General features: G+C 37.2%; 1 protein-coding gene across 2 annotated transcripts in view; it reads left to right on the top strand.

Moving 5' to 3' along the window:
- LOC149209136 (importin subunit alpha-9-like) overlaps nucleotides 1-14,800 on the top strand; it is a 279,111-nt gene that overhangs the window by 108,565 nt on the left and 155,746 nt on the right. For both annotated transcript variants that reach the window (XM_089396297.1, XM_089396299.1), the window contains exon 5: nucleotides 11,269-11,453. In XM_089396297.1, the coding sequence (XP_089252423.1) occupies nucleotides 11,269-11,453 (185 nt within the window). The remainder of the gene's footprint in view (nucleotides 1-11,268; nucleotides 11,454-14,800) is intronic.

Consider the following 14,800-nt stretch of genomic DNA (forward strand, 5'->3'; position numbering starts at 1 on the left):
TGCAAATTTTGAAGGAGAAAATTCATATATATATTATAAGTGCATGATAAAGTTAAAAAGGAATACAAAATCTCTTTATGGGAATGGTAATTTTTTATGTGGTAAGAGAAGGAAGAGTAGATAATATTATCTTGATTCTTCATTAAGTGGTTTACAAGCCCGTGGTTTTAGCAACCCATGGTAATTGCCCATGGTATTTTCAAGGTAAAAGAAAAACAAAAGGAATACAAAAACTCTTTATGTGAATGATAAGTTTTACTTTTTACGTAGAGAAAATTAACTGAGTCAAAAGCACATAAGTGGACATATATTTTATATTATACCCCAAAGAGGTGAATAGCCACGTTTCACTAGGGTTGTAACTTTTCAAAAAGAAAAAGAAAAGATTATAAATAAAATATATGTAAAGAGAAGTTTTATATTATAAAGGGGTATTTTAAAGAAAATTTCAAGTCATAAAATTATTGAAAATATATATAAGTACAAAGCGGGTATTATTATAGAAGGTTACTTAAAAGATCCATATATTAAAGTATATAAAGGGTTAAATCTAGAACTATAAAGAGACATAAGGATAACAAGTTATAACAAAGGAAGAATACTTTTTAAAAGCATTATAATAAATATAAGGTGTGGTTTATATAAATAGTGGGAGCTATATTAACTTATTTTAAAGTGGAAAAATATATATAATTGAGGAAAATAAAAGTTAAAGGAATTTATAAAGGTGTTCAAGTTTATCAAATAAAAGAGCACTTATTTTAAAGAAGAGGTCTATTTTTGAAGAAAAAAGCAAATGGAGCCTAATTCTAAAATGATGAAGGAAGGGCAATTTTCCTATAAAAGTGTTTTAATCACACGTCACAAGTTAACTACATTAAGAGGGATTATCCAAAGGAAAAAAGTTAATATCGCTATTAGTACAAGCAATGACGAAAATTACATAAATATTAATCTGACGAATTGACTGTTAATTTCAGATGCCAATGTAGGCGAAACAACAGATCTTTTTGGAAAAAAATATGAAATTAATGATTTACAAATAACAGTAGATCATTATGAGTGCATATCCCAATTTTGTGTTGTAAAAATGTATGACATGGAGGTTGACATAATTCTTGGTCAACCTTGGTTTAGAGAATTGGGTGCGTTCATGTTAAACATAGAGAAAAAAATGTTGATGTTTTCTTATAAGGGAAGGATGATCACATTTCGAGACATGACAATGAAGTCAAAATCGATAATGTCCTCGTCAGAAGACTTTAAAGATGTTACGAAATTAATACCTCAAAGGAATCAAAACTCAATATTGGAGAAGCAAAAAGAGCTTGAGGAGGCCATATCCAATAAAAACGACGAAAATTCTTGTTTAAAAGATCATATCCAGAAACTACTTGCACAAGTCAAAAAGTGTAAAACTAAGAAGCAAAAGTTAGAACAAGAAAAAGAAAGTTTTAATGAGAAGCTCAACGAAAGTTTATCAAAGAAGGAAGAGGAAAATTTACACTTAAAGAACCTTAATAAAAAATTATTAGAACAAATTAAAAAATTAAAAGATCAAGAGAAGGATAATAGCGACAAGATTAACGATTCAGAGAAAGAACTTTTACGTCTAAAAAAACATAACCAAAATCTTCTTAACTAGATTAAAAAACTTAAGATTGAGAAGAAATCATTGACGAATAGATACAAAGAACTTATCGCAAAGGGAGCATCAAAATCTCCAGATGTAGCAGCCCAAGCTGAAGAAACAAACATCGATCCCACTAATCTCACAGTTCGGGCAAATCCAAATCCTACTGAAGTAAAGACGTACTCAAAGGTTGCAGTTCAAATGATGGACACCCCAAATGAGGATTCAGTGGTCAAGTCAAAAACAACAATGCCTGAATTAAATCGGGAAACTGCCATAAAAATGTTTAAGGAAGTACAAACAAGAAAAATTCCTTATCTACATCTGAATCACAAGGGTAGACACCTTAATCAATCTACAAATCTATATCACGCAAAACATAAACAAACTTATGTTCTGAAGAATATTGAAGTGAGTTCAATTCGGTCTTACGATAACTATTCACCACACATCTCCAAGGATTAGAAGATTCCCCAAAAGATTAATCTAGGATGGTCCGATCCGTTTTCAATACGACAATTTTGTCTATCGCTCAGAACATCATATCGTCTTGTATCAACAAAGATAAAAGCTCAGAAACAAGAAGATATTCTGAATGACAGAAGAGATCCGATCCTTCATCAGTAAGCTTTGAGGACAAATCTTTTTGAAGGAGAAGGCAATGTTATGAACATAAATTATGTAAAAATAGATAATAAATAATAATATAAATATAATAATAAATAATAAGTAAATTAACTAATGGTTAGTTAGTTAATAATGAAAATGCATGTCTTAGAGACATGCATGTTCGTGAAAGGGTACTTACGTGGCTATATATACAAGACCCTCATTCTCAATTGTACTCATCCTACATCAATTCTTTTATACAATATACAATTTACAATTACTATCCTACGATGGATGTCTTTGTCTACGAAGTATTTCAATATTTCTTTTGCGTATATGACTAGTGGTCGTTACACTCACCTTTCTCAATTAATTTTGATTAATTAACCCCTTTTCCTAAGTTTAGACTTAGGAAATATTTAAAAATGGAATGATAATCTAATTGAGATACTTTTAGGTGGAATTTCTTGAAACGATTTTTGGGTTATGGAGAACCCCTGTGTAGTGATGATAATATCGGCGATATATCGCCGAATATTGGAAATATCGCGATATTTTCTCGGCCGAAATATCGCCAAGAAAATATCGCGATATTTTGGCTCCCGAAAATATTGCGATATTTTCGAGATATTAACGATATCTCGGCAAAATATCGCGAGACGACAGAAAATATCGCCGAGCATGTTATGCCCTGACTAGAAAAAGGGAAAACTGTTTTTTTCTTTCTTCATTTTTGTTTCTGAGTGTTGGAGAAGGAAGGGGAAGAGTTTTGTGGTGGTTGTTAAGGAGGGTTTGAGGATCAAACAACAATTATCACCACCAACTAAGATTTTTTTGTGGATCAAAGATTGAAGAACAATGAGACAAACTTCATTTCTTCCATTAACAGGCATGTTCTTAAAAACCCCTAAGTTAATGATTTTTTCATAGATTTAGGGTTATGCTTGCTTGCCTCTTTGCCTACCAACATTTTGTTTCTTTGATTTTTTTTTTCCATTTGCTATGATTTTCATGCCCATGAGCCAATGCAAGGGTTTTCTCCATATTTGGACAGCAAGCTTCATTTTTTTTTCAACTTTCTTATGCACCCTCTTATTGCCATTTTTCATTCACATTGCAAAATGCAAATAATGTAGTAATTTTTTTTAAATGAGGTGGTTATTACTTATTAGTTTTTGTGTTGGGGGGTTTAATGCCAATTTTTTGTGCCCTAGGTTTGAATTAGTTCACTACAAATGTCAAATATGCCAAAAGCCTTGGACCCATTTTGGGAGTATGGGGAAGCCGTTGGTGGGGCAAATCGGGCATATATATCATGCAAATTGTGTGGGACCAAGATGTTAGGAGGGGTTACACGATTGAAATACCATCTGGCTAGACTCCTTGCACATGATGCAGATGTAATGCCTTGTATGGTTTCTAGTGCGAAGGTTATACAAAAAGCTCTTGAAGCAATCGCTGAACAAGACAGAAAGAAAGCTGCTAGGGAGAGGCCAATGGTCTCAAATAGATAGTTGCTAGTTTTATTTGTTTTGCAACTTTTGCTACATATAAGTTTATAACTCATGATGATGAAATACTTTTAAAGTTTTATATATGTGATGTTGTTTTGTTTGAATCCTTGATTGGACAATTATCAGGGATCAACAGGATATGTGATGTTATTTTGTTTGAGTCCTTGATTGGACAATTATCAGGGATCAACAGGATTTGGTATTGCCTTTGAAGTTTGATGTATCATTTCTATTTGACATCACATATATTAGTGCTTTCTTCATATTTATGTGCCAATGTGTTTAGTTCATGTTGTTATTGCTTTATATGTTTAGAAATCTGAAAAAAATGAATATATTATGCATTTTTTATGATTGCCAATATTTGCCGATATTTTGCTGATATTTTCGCCAATATTTCCGATAAGAGGTTTTCTGGACCCTCGTCGATATTTTGCCGATACCGATATTTTCAACACTGCTCCTGTGTTTTAGCCTCCCCATAAAGTTTCGAGACTAGAGCACCTTCGATGCGACGAAAACTAACAATGCACGCTGCCTCTCAAAGCAACAAATTTCTATGTGAGGAAATCATACAGGAAATTAGGGCATACCTAAGGCAACACTCAGATTTGCTCTTCCGGTCAACAACATTCTCAACATCAGTGTATTCATAAAGTCTCAAGCATCGACAATGTTTCTCAGTTCATGAATGACGACATTGTCTAGGTATCCCAATACCAACACCAATATGTTAGTTTTTGTAGCATCAGACAGGTGTTCTAGTCTCGATTTGTGTCAGAAAAGCTAAGAACACTAGATCTTCAAAACCGAGAAAAGGTTTCACGAGATAAGCTTTTGAAATGCCTTTATTGAATTAATTAACCATCATTTAAATTTTTCCTAAATCTGAATTAAGAAAACTGGTTAGTTAATAGTAATTAATTGAGGAAAGGTGAAAAAGCTCTAGAGACTCACACAGGTTGAGTTTGATATAATCTTAGCCGTTGATGAGGATTTAATCATGGTTGTTGAAGCTCCAATGGGAGATTATAAGAGTAGGTCGATGTGGATGAAGAGAATACACTTTAGCACAATTGTGAAACACAGAGAGAGCGAGTTCCTTGGCAGATCGAACTATCCAGTTGCAGAGTTCGAGCGAGAAGGAAAGTAGAAGCGAGAGGGAGTAGTCGCAGTGATTTCCGGTGGAGTTCCAGTGCCGGAGAGTCAGCAACAAGTGGGCCGCATTATTTCCTTAGTGAGGCTGCGCATAAGTTTCAAAGGGCAAATCATTCCAGCTGACGAGGAGGTCTATTCAGGTGCTGGTGGTGAGGAAAATTTCTAGGAGGCCAAGCAAGTCATCTCTAGAGGCAAATTCAGGCGAAATGACAGTTTCTGGTTAGCTCCTCAGGTAGTGCAAGTAGAGGCTGTGCTAGGCTTGTACAAAGGCTGACACAGGGGCATTCGAGTGGCCTAGATAGAGCTAATTGTAGGAGTTGGATTAGTTGCCGAGTGAGACAAATTGTCTCACAAATATTTTGGCTAGATTATTTTGTTGGAGGATTGCGAGTTTGGGCATCCGGATTTATGTACTCAGATTTTGCTGCTGCATAATAAAAAAAAACCTTCATTTGATGCACCGATTTTCCCTTCGAGGTTTTTCCGAGGACTATTGTCCAAAAATTTTGGTGTCATTTTTATTGTGTGTGTGTGTGCATCTATTTTCTCAGTTCTAGTTTATTTTTTGCGGTGTAATTTTATTGTGGATAATTGCAATGTGATTATCAAATTAAGAGAAATCGTTGACACTTGTTGCCCCCTAGATTTTTCACCATATGGTTGGGGAATCCAGGGATCTGAGTGACGAGTGGATTACTCCACTTCTCGTTGAGCAAGGTTACGATGGAGAATGATCCCATTCTTTCCCAGCCTGACACATGGGGAATCACTGAGATCATCATCATATGGCGAGGCAAGTGGCTGCTTAGGATTGAGGCTAGCCGTAGAGTTGTGGACTCAAGCATTGTTGAGTTGCCCTACCAGGTTGGGTATAGCGCTGATCATGATAGATATAGTGGTTGAGCGTTACCAGAGAGGAGAATCCGGTACGAGTATGTTGAGGAGTTAGGCATGAGTGGAGTGTCATGATGCTAACATAATAGGTTCATTCTGCGATGGTAGGGGATTCTGGCATAGCAGGACTTAGTAGTTTAGCTACCTGTAGAGGTGAGCTGGTTTCTATAGGTGAAGGTCATCCTGATTTTCCATTGGGTTTTAGTGATTCATTGATGGTGTGGGGGACTACACCAGTGTGGCAAGGTGATCAACAGGGGGAGATTAGGGGAAGCTCATGTGGATGAGGGTTCAATCCCATAGGGATTGGATTGCATCTGTGGGGTTCTACTCCTAAAGTGCACGAGAGGGACTATTTAGTAGAACAGTGTCACGAGGAGATGATCAAGATTTTATTCTACCATGATGCTTTACTTAGTGGCAGTATGCAGAGGATGTTTAGTGCCCATGCTAGGTTGGGCAATGAGTGGAGCGAGGGATGCTTCATGGTGATCCGAGTGGCTTGGGATCCTGTTATCAAGGGATTTCCCCATGGCCGGATAATGCAGAGATCAGGGATGACTCAGTGGCACATTTGGGACCCCGGTATTGTTTGCAGTGATTGATCAGCTGATCGAGAGGGTGCTTGTTCAGGCATTGCTTGAGGACAAGCAATTTTGGTGCGGAGGACCGTAATATCCCCACTTAATTAATTGTGTTAAGAAGAATCTCCATTATACAATTTGGCAATTGGGAGATATTTTGGCCTTAAAACTTAGGAAAGTGGATAAATCAAAAGAAGATATAATTTTTGGGTAAAGAGGGGGACCCACTTAGAGAAAAAAGGAAAATCATGGAGCTAGTGGAAGGTGGGGGTCACTCCATGACGGAATACGCACCCCTTGGAGAGAGAAGGGGGAAAAAGGAAATTCATTGGGTGAGGAAAGAGAGGGGGCAAAAATTATAAATGGGAGGTGGAGCACTCATTTTGGGGACTTTTTGCTAATTTGATATCCGAATCGTTGTTTGCTCAAGTTGGCTAGCTGGGTCAACAGAGTGCTTTTGAGCACACGAGATTTCCGACGGGAAATCTCAACTCCTACTTCAGTGGACTTCGAGTGCCACCCTAAGGGAGCCTTGTTGCACTCTTGGAGTTGTTCCAAAGGGTTTACCTAGTAAATTCGAGCTATTGAGGAGCAGGCTGGGTGCAGTAAAGGACCACGCACATCTCAGGGGAGTGAGCTTCATGTTAGTGTTGGTTCTGAAAATTTAGAGGCCCATTTGCATGGCACATAACAACATTTTTGCAGTGGTTTGAGGGGTAGGTTGAGTGGACTACATACAGGCCAAAATTCTTCTTCTTGGGCCAACGCAGAAGTGCTATTGACTGGGCCTGTGCAGTCATTAGAGGAGCACCTTGGTTGTGCGAGCTTGAGCCAGAGTTGGGTGTGAGGATTTTCATGGCGGACACAAGGAGAATTCTTGGAGGAGTTCTCAGCTAGGCTTTGGCAGTTGTTTCTTAGGCAGTATGACTACTATGAATTACCCATCTAAAGAGGGAGCTCACACAATTTGGGGGTAATTTAAGAAGGTTGGAACGAGGTCCAACCCTTTCTGGGTTTTTATGGGTGTTTGAAGGAGAGTTTTCAATTAGATTTACAGAATTTTCAGGGTAGTATTCAGGCCAAAAATCCCCTTTTGTTCAACAATGCGTTTTGCTAATCATTGACTCAGCTGGTATTTTGCACCATTTTGTGAGTTTTCCAGTGTGAAGGATTGGGACCAATTCCTTTCTGAGTTCTGTGGAGAAAATTAAGAGGAGGCTACAACAACAATTTCAAACCATTTCGGGCATTCGAGTGGGAGGTTCGAGCTATTCTCTAGCAGTAGTAGCAACTAATTTCCTGGTTCAACGTAGAGGCCATCTGGGGTCAAAGTTTCTACTCATTGGAGACATTTATCTCACCTGGGTTTGCTTCAGCTTGCTTATTCAAGCCCAAGTGCACTTATTGCTTGCTATTGTACTCCAATATATTCTAGATTTTAATAGAATGTCTTAGCTGTTGTTCTGAAATTGTGTTGGGTGCTTCTCCTTGGTGTTGTTTATAACTTCTCTGCTATTGTCTAGTGCATGCTTCTGTTTACACTTAATATTTCCATTTAGGAATATTACAAAGACAATGGGCAAGATCAAACCTACCTCAATGCGTAGGGATGGGAACACCAGGGTCCTTCATCCCAAATACAAAAAAGAGGTTTTTGACATTTTCCTACTAGAAGAAAAAAGTAACACTATAGGACATTACATTGAAACCGAATTCTGTAACACCAAAAGACATAAAATATATCTCAAATATAATCCTCCAAGAAGGTCAAGTCTATGCAAAATATGCAGAAGGAAGTTGACAAGATTATCACAGACAAAATTAAGAAGTTTCCCATGTAAAAAACCATAGCGAAAAAATACTTGCACAGACCAAGAAATACAAGGCTAAGAAGCAAAAACTAAAACAAGAAAAGGAATGTTTTGGAAGAAACTTAACGAGACTCTATTAGAGAAAGAAGAAGAAAATTTGCACTTAAAAAACCTTAATCAAAGTTATTAGAACAAATAAGAGATTTAAAAGATGAAAAGCTTGAATGTCAAAATAAAGTTGACTCAGAAAATGAAGAACTCTTACGTCTCAGAAATCACAATAAAAATCTACTCACTCAAATTAAGAAACTTAAAAATGATAAGAAATCATTGAAAAACAAACTAGAAGAACTTATCATGAAATAAGCATCGAAGTCTTCAAATGTAACAATCCAAGTTGAAGAAAAAGGAATGAATATTGATCTAGTCAATATCACAACTCAAGATGATGACAAACCAGTGGAAGTAAAAACATATTCAGATGTTGCAGTTCAAACGACAAAGATTTCAAGTGAAGATCTAGCGATTAACCAAGCGACTTCCACACCTAAAGGAAATCAAATACTTCAAGTAAATCAAGAAATCGACACAAACAAGATAAGGGGATATGAGATCACAAGAACTCCTTATCTACACTCAAATCATAAAAGCAAACATCTCAGCCAATCTACAAATCCATATCACTTAGACCATAGACAAGTGACTTATGTCCCGAAAAATGCCGGTGTCACTACAATTCTGCCTTATGATAAAAAGTCATTTGAAATAACCACTAACTGCAAGATTCCATAGAAGATTGATTTAAGATGGTCAGATCCCTTCTCAGTTCGACAATTTTATTTATCATCAAAGATGACAACTTGAAGAACTCCTGAAGATTACAAGACAAAGAAACATATGACATGCCTTGTCAACAATAAGCTTTGAGGGCAATGCTTTTTTGAAGAGGAAGACAATGTTATAAATATTATATATATAAAAATAATATAAATAATGATAATCATATATAATGATTAATTAACTAACAATTAGTTACTAAAGGGGCATGTCCCTAAGGACATGTCCATTCATGAAGGGGCACCTGCCTAGGTATGTAAGCGGGCCCTCATTTGTAATCAATATCATATTTCATCAATTATTTTAAACACTATTCAAATATATATTTCTATCGTCAATGGATGTCTTTGTATTCCAAGTGTTCTGAAGATTATTGTGAAGTATGAATTTTGTTCGTTACATTGGTATCAGAGCGAATTGAACTTTGTTTGTTACACTAATTCCTAGTCTTATTTGAAGAATAGGAGCATTTATTCTTCTTTTTGTTCAATGAAGAGAAACCACTTGGGACACACAAAGACAAAAGACTTAGTGAAAGTTTATCCACGCATTCTAGTAAAAGATCCAAGAGCAGATGAAAATGCATTGTTTACCCTGAATAAAGAGAGTAAGTTGTAGCCTAGAATTACACAATAAGGAGCTTGAGTTTCTCGAATAGTATGATTCACTCACACATTCATTTGGAGGACAGGAACAACTTTGTTAGTGTTGGAAAATTGGGAGGCTTTATGATTAGATTAGATTTTCCTTTCTTTGGTAACTGCTTGTGAAATCTGTTGGCTCTTTATTCATTTAATTATGTTTTTATTCATCAAACAATTATCAAAACGTAAATATGAAGATCACAAGAAACAGAGAACATAAGATATAGGCTCCAAGCAAGGGCAAAACCCCTCCAAGGGGAAAACCTAGAAAATTCTCTTCTTATAGAATCAGATCAAAATGAGATATCCAAGACCCATAAACCTCTAGATGCCAATTCAAACCTTTCTATCTGCACAACAAAATCCCCCATCAAGAGACTAGCAATATATCTTCAACAAGAGCTGTAATAAGGCAGAACTTCCATATATTTCACTTCAAGAGAAAACCCTTCTTTTCCTCAAACTTTTGGCTCTCCTTGCTTCTGCGAAATTTCATATCAAATCCAGTGAAATTGTATATGTCCAAATGAGCTCCAACTTCTTTATTTATACTTGTCTAGAGGGGTGCGAATGGACATGTCCTTTGGAGCAGGGTTGACTTGACAAGTAGGCCGACTTGGCATCTAGAGGGTTTTTGACCCAAAAATACATAGTTAAAATTCTTTTTGTTTTTCTTTTACAATAGGTCCAAATAGGACTTTGACTCTTTGAGTCATAAACCTATAAGCATGAAGAACATGCTTGTTTAGAAGAATAATAATAATTTCCTTTTTTTTTCTTTTTCTTTTTACATAAAATACATAATGGTACAAATTATGAAGACCAAAACTAGTTACATTTTCCAACAGTTAGAGCCTGTTCAAGAGTCAGTTCCAGATCTAGCAAGATCTAGGATACAAGGTGGGCCCTTCCAGGATATGGGATGAACACACAAATGATGCCATGGGTCTGGACAAGGAGATTGAACCACATGGGCTTTTACCTGTGATTCCAAATTAGAATCCCTATAGATGAGCCAGTGCTTGAGAGCAATGATTATCTGGAGAACCTCTTGACCGAGGTTATAGAAGATGAAGATGATGCATATGGCTTAGAGGTCTTGACTGAGGCTATTTGGTATTTATAAATTTTCATTGTTGGCTGGTTCAGGGATTAACAAATGCCATTGGACTTTTTTTCATTTTATTTTATGTTTTAAGTTTTCCGTCTCACATAAATATCAATTCTGTTTTATAAAATATTAAATAATTTTCACATATAAAAGAGTTTATATGTGATGCACCTGAACTTAATCTCACGCCCTGATTCCCAAAAGTAATGTCCCAGTTCCTGTTCCAGCGAACCCTGGTAACTTCATGCTTTGCTTTTCTCTTGCAAACAGCATATACATTTATTCCTTGTCCTAAGATTTGGCTTTTATATTTTCTGAGTATCTGGATTCTGACTGCAACAGAGAGTATATTGATGGTGTTTTCTATGTGGGATCTGTTCCTAAAGATTATTCACAAAAACTAGCTTTTAAATGTTAGTGCTTGCATTCCCGTGATTAATGATTATTAATGAGTTTCACATTCATTGGAACAGAAAAGAGTTCAGTACCTGTGGCTGAACAGTGTGCATGGGCTTTGGGAAATGTTGCTGGAGAAGGAGAGGAGTTTAGAGACATTTTATTAGCACAAGGAGCATTGCTGCCTCTTGCACGGCTAATGTTATCTAACAAGGCTTCAACAGCAAGAACTGCAGCTTGGGCTTTGTCTAATCTCATTAAGGTTTTACTCTGCTCTAGCCTCGGTGTGGATGGATAGATCTGTTTTTGGGTACATTTCATATGGAATTTTCCAGAATAACCTGTTTTTCAAGTAAATTGCATGGAAAGTTGCTCATTCCATAACATGGGTACTTTTCTTTCCAAGTTAGTTCATTATCAGTTGTTTTGCTTACGTTATATCTTTTGTGCATGCTCTCCAAGCTTCCGTGGTATCTTTTGATAAACCTTCTGGTAAGGAGCTTTTCATCATGATGTTATTTTGCAGTTGTACTTCTGCCATCATTGATTCATTTAGTTTTGCGACTTCACCTATTATATTTGTGTACAGACACAATTTCTGTTTGTCCACTTTTTTGAGAATGATATAATGGCTAATTATTATTTGGACATACACATCTCAACATATATTGCATAATATCATCGAAGCCATTGATCTCCTTTCTTGATGCACCTCACCCTTCAATACCTTGTATTTAGTTGAATGCAATTTTTGTTTCATATGAGGAATCCTTGGCATTCAAAAACTCATCTTGTAATTCTGTGGGGTTGTTTTGGTTCTCTAAGGACTTATGGCCTAATATGAGAGCATGGATTCCGTGTTATCCTTTCAGCAAAGCAAAAATACAGTTTCATTACAGCTAGCCAACAAGAGGCATTTCCAATTATGTCATTGCCATTGAACATATCATAGGTTTTTCCTGCATTATTGACATTCTTGTTGTAGAAAACATGTATGTAAAAACAAAACATATTTTCCTTGGTTGAATAAATAAGCAGCAAAAGAAAAACCTATGCTCATCTCATGATTATTATTTTCACACACAAATTAGAAAATTATAATGTAGATGGCAGAGAAGAGGAAAAAGGTGCAAACCATCAGAGAAAAATTTGCCTCGTGTTTGAAACTTGCAGCAATTGTAGTTTAGTCTTTTATGTTGATGTTTGTAGCATGGGAAGGTCTTCTGCAAAGCCTAAGTGTCTAGCATGCAGGAGAGTCCTCTTTAGGTGCTTGCTCGAGAGGAGAAAGTATTATGATTTCTTTCCTAAGTTTTAACTTAGAAAAAACAAATTAATTAATTTATTGATTAATGTTGGCTGTTGGGCTAAAGTTTCTATGGATAAATAATCTGTTAGTTTTAGATAACAATGGTATGTGCTATGCTTAAGAGCGATTTACTTTAATTTTTCTTATTAGCCCGATATCAATTTCCAGATTAGCAATCGTATTAACATGACAGTAAATGCAGATAGAACGTAAATAAAACGCAGAAGACAAGCCAAGACAAGAGGACACAATATTTGGTGGATGCCAAGGAAAAACCCCAATGTGGGGAAACCCTTTGATCAAGTCTTCTTATTATTCTTCAAAAGTTCAGCGCAGAGAGAGAGTACAATAGACAAAATTCACATGCCCAAACATAGTCAAATCTGTCCAGTGAAACTGCAGTCAAAAAGATGCCCTAACCAGAAAGTCAACGCTGGTCAACTTAGCAGAATTACTCTTCCAAATCAGCTCAGTCAAACCTAGTCAATTCGGCCTCCAAGAACAGTCCGAATTAGCCCAAAACAGTCCAAAAAAGGTCAGGCAAACTTGGTCAATGCAGAGTCAAACTTGCGGTCAACGTTGGTCAAACAGCCTAGAAAACCTCGAATTCTGTGCCAAAAAATGCGGCCTGCCCAAACAGAATTTCTCCCAAGAAAAATGCAGTCAAACAAGGTCAATTGCTGCCCGGTCAACATTGGTCAAACTTTCTGCAACTTGGTCAACGCAGAAAACAGAAAAGTATAGTCAGCCCTTCGCACATGTGGAGGAAAGAAGCTGCCCATAAATCCGTACGACCCAATTAGATGAGGAGAGAGAGAGATATGTGAGTGATAATGCGTGTCCAAATGAGGTAGATGCTCCTATTTATATGCAACGTTGAGGGTGAAGAGAAATGACTTTTGGGCTTCTGAGCCTACATTAGATTGCGAGCCGACCTTGACAATTTGTCCATAAAAGAAATAAATTCATAATTCCATTTGTACATGTCATAATGAGATGATCTTTAGATCAATCCTACACCTCTCGGAAAGAGGAATCGAATAGAAATATCAGCTTCATCATATGAGCTGTCTAAGGTGGAGTTTGGCTCTAGTTGCCAAATTTAATACTCCCTCTCAACTTGGGAGAACTCCATCTGCCAAATCATCGGTCAATCTGTACCATCTCTGACATCCCTGTTATACTCTGCTCTGCTCAACCATGGAGAAATAATGAAGAAGAAATGATTGAGAGTTTGTCATTTCTCTCTCCACTAACTCGAAGTCGGTCTTCATTGATCCTAGATCAATATCAAACATCCTAGCATAGGCAGTACGGTAGTACATGATGTATCCATTGGTACTACTATGGTCCATATCCTCATTTCCCTACTCATTGGCCAGATGAGAGGTACTTCCCATGAGTCCCAGACTACATGGGTAGGATGTATCGATAGTAGATGGTGAACCACTCATCTTGCTTATATGCCATAGGAGAAGGTGAACCACTCATCCTATGCATATCTCAACCATCATGGGGTATCACGGGCGAAGGTGAACCACTCACCCTATACACAACGCACCACTAGGGGAAGGTGAACCACTCACCCTATGGTCGCTCATCGCTCCAAGAAGTACCCCAAGCCCCCCGGAGCTTCCAAAGCTCAACATCCAACTCAAACGGGACCCTCATAAGAGGGTCTCTCCATGACTTCAAGTCATTCACAAAAGTTTAAGAATTTGACCTTCCCCAGGGGCTTTGTAAGAATATCTGCGACTTGATCATCAGTCCCAATGTGATGGAGCCTTATTGCTCCCCATTGTACCATATCTTCGATAAAGTGGTACCTGATATCAATATGCTTGGAGCGGTCATGAAACATGGGATTCTCAGAAAGACGAATCCCACTTTGGTTGTCGCAGAAGATCACGGTGGTATTTAGCACATGTCCAAACAACTCACTAAAGAGCTTCCTCGACCAAACAACTTCACAAGAGGCCATACTAGCAGCAATATATTCGGCCTCGATGGTGCTCAAAGCAATCGATTTCTGCTTCCTGCTCTTCCAGGATATCGAAGCAGAACCTAGAGAGAAGCAACATCCCAATGTGCTCTTACAATCCACCACACTTGCCAACCCAGTCAGCATTAGAATAACCATGGAGCCTTACATTCCCGACATTGTATCTCAGCCCATAGGTGATTGTGCCCCGAAGATATTTCAAAAGATTCTTGGCAACAATTCAATGTATGTGATGAGGCTCGACCATAAACTGACTCAATGTATTCACTGCAAAGCATATGTCCAGACGGGGTTCATCAAG

Source organism: Pinus tabuliformis, chromosome 1_2, assembly GCF_031772625.1.
Source record: "Pinus tabuliformis cultivar Carrire ecotype Pingquan chromosome 1_2, CPIR1, whole genome shotgun sequence".
NCBI lineage: Eukaryota > Viridiplantae > Streptophyta > Pinopsida > Pinales > Pinaceae > Pinus > Pinus tabuliformis.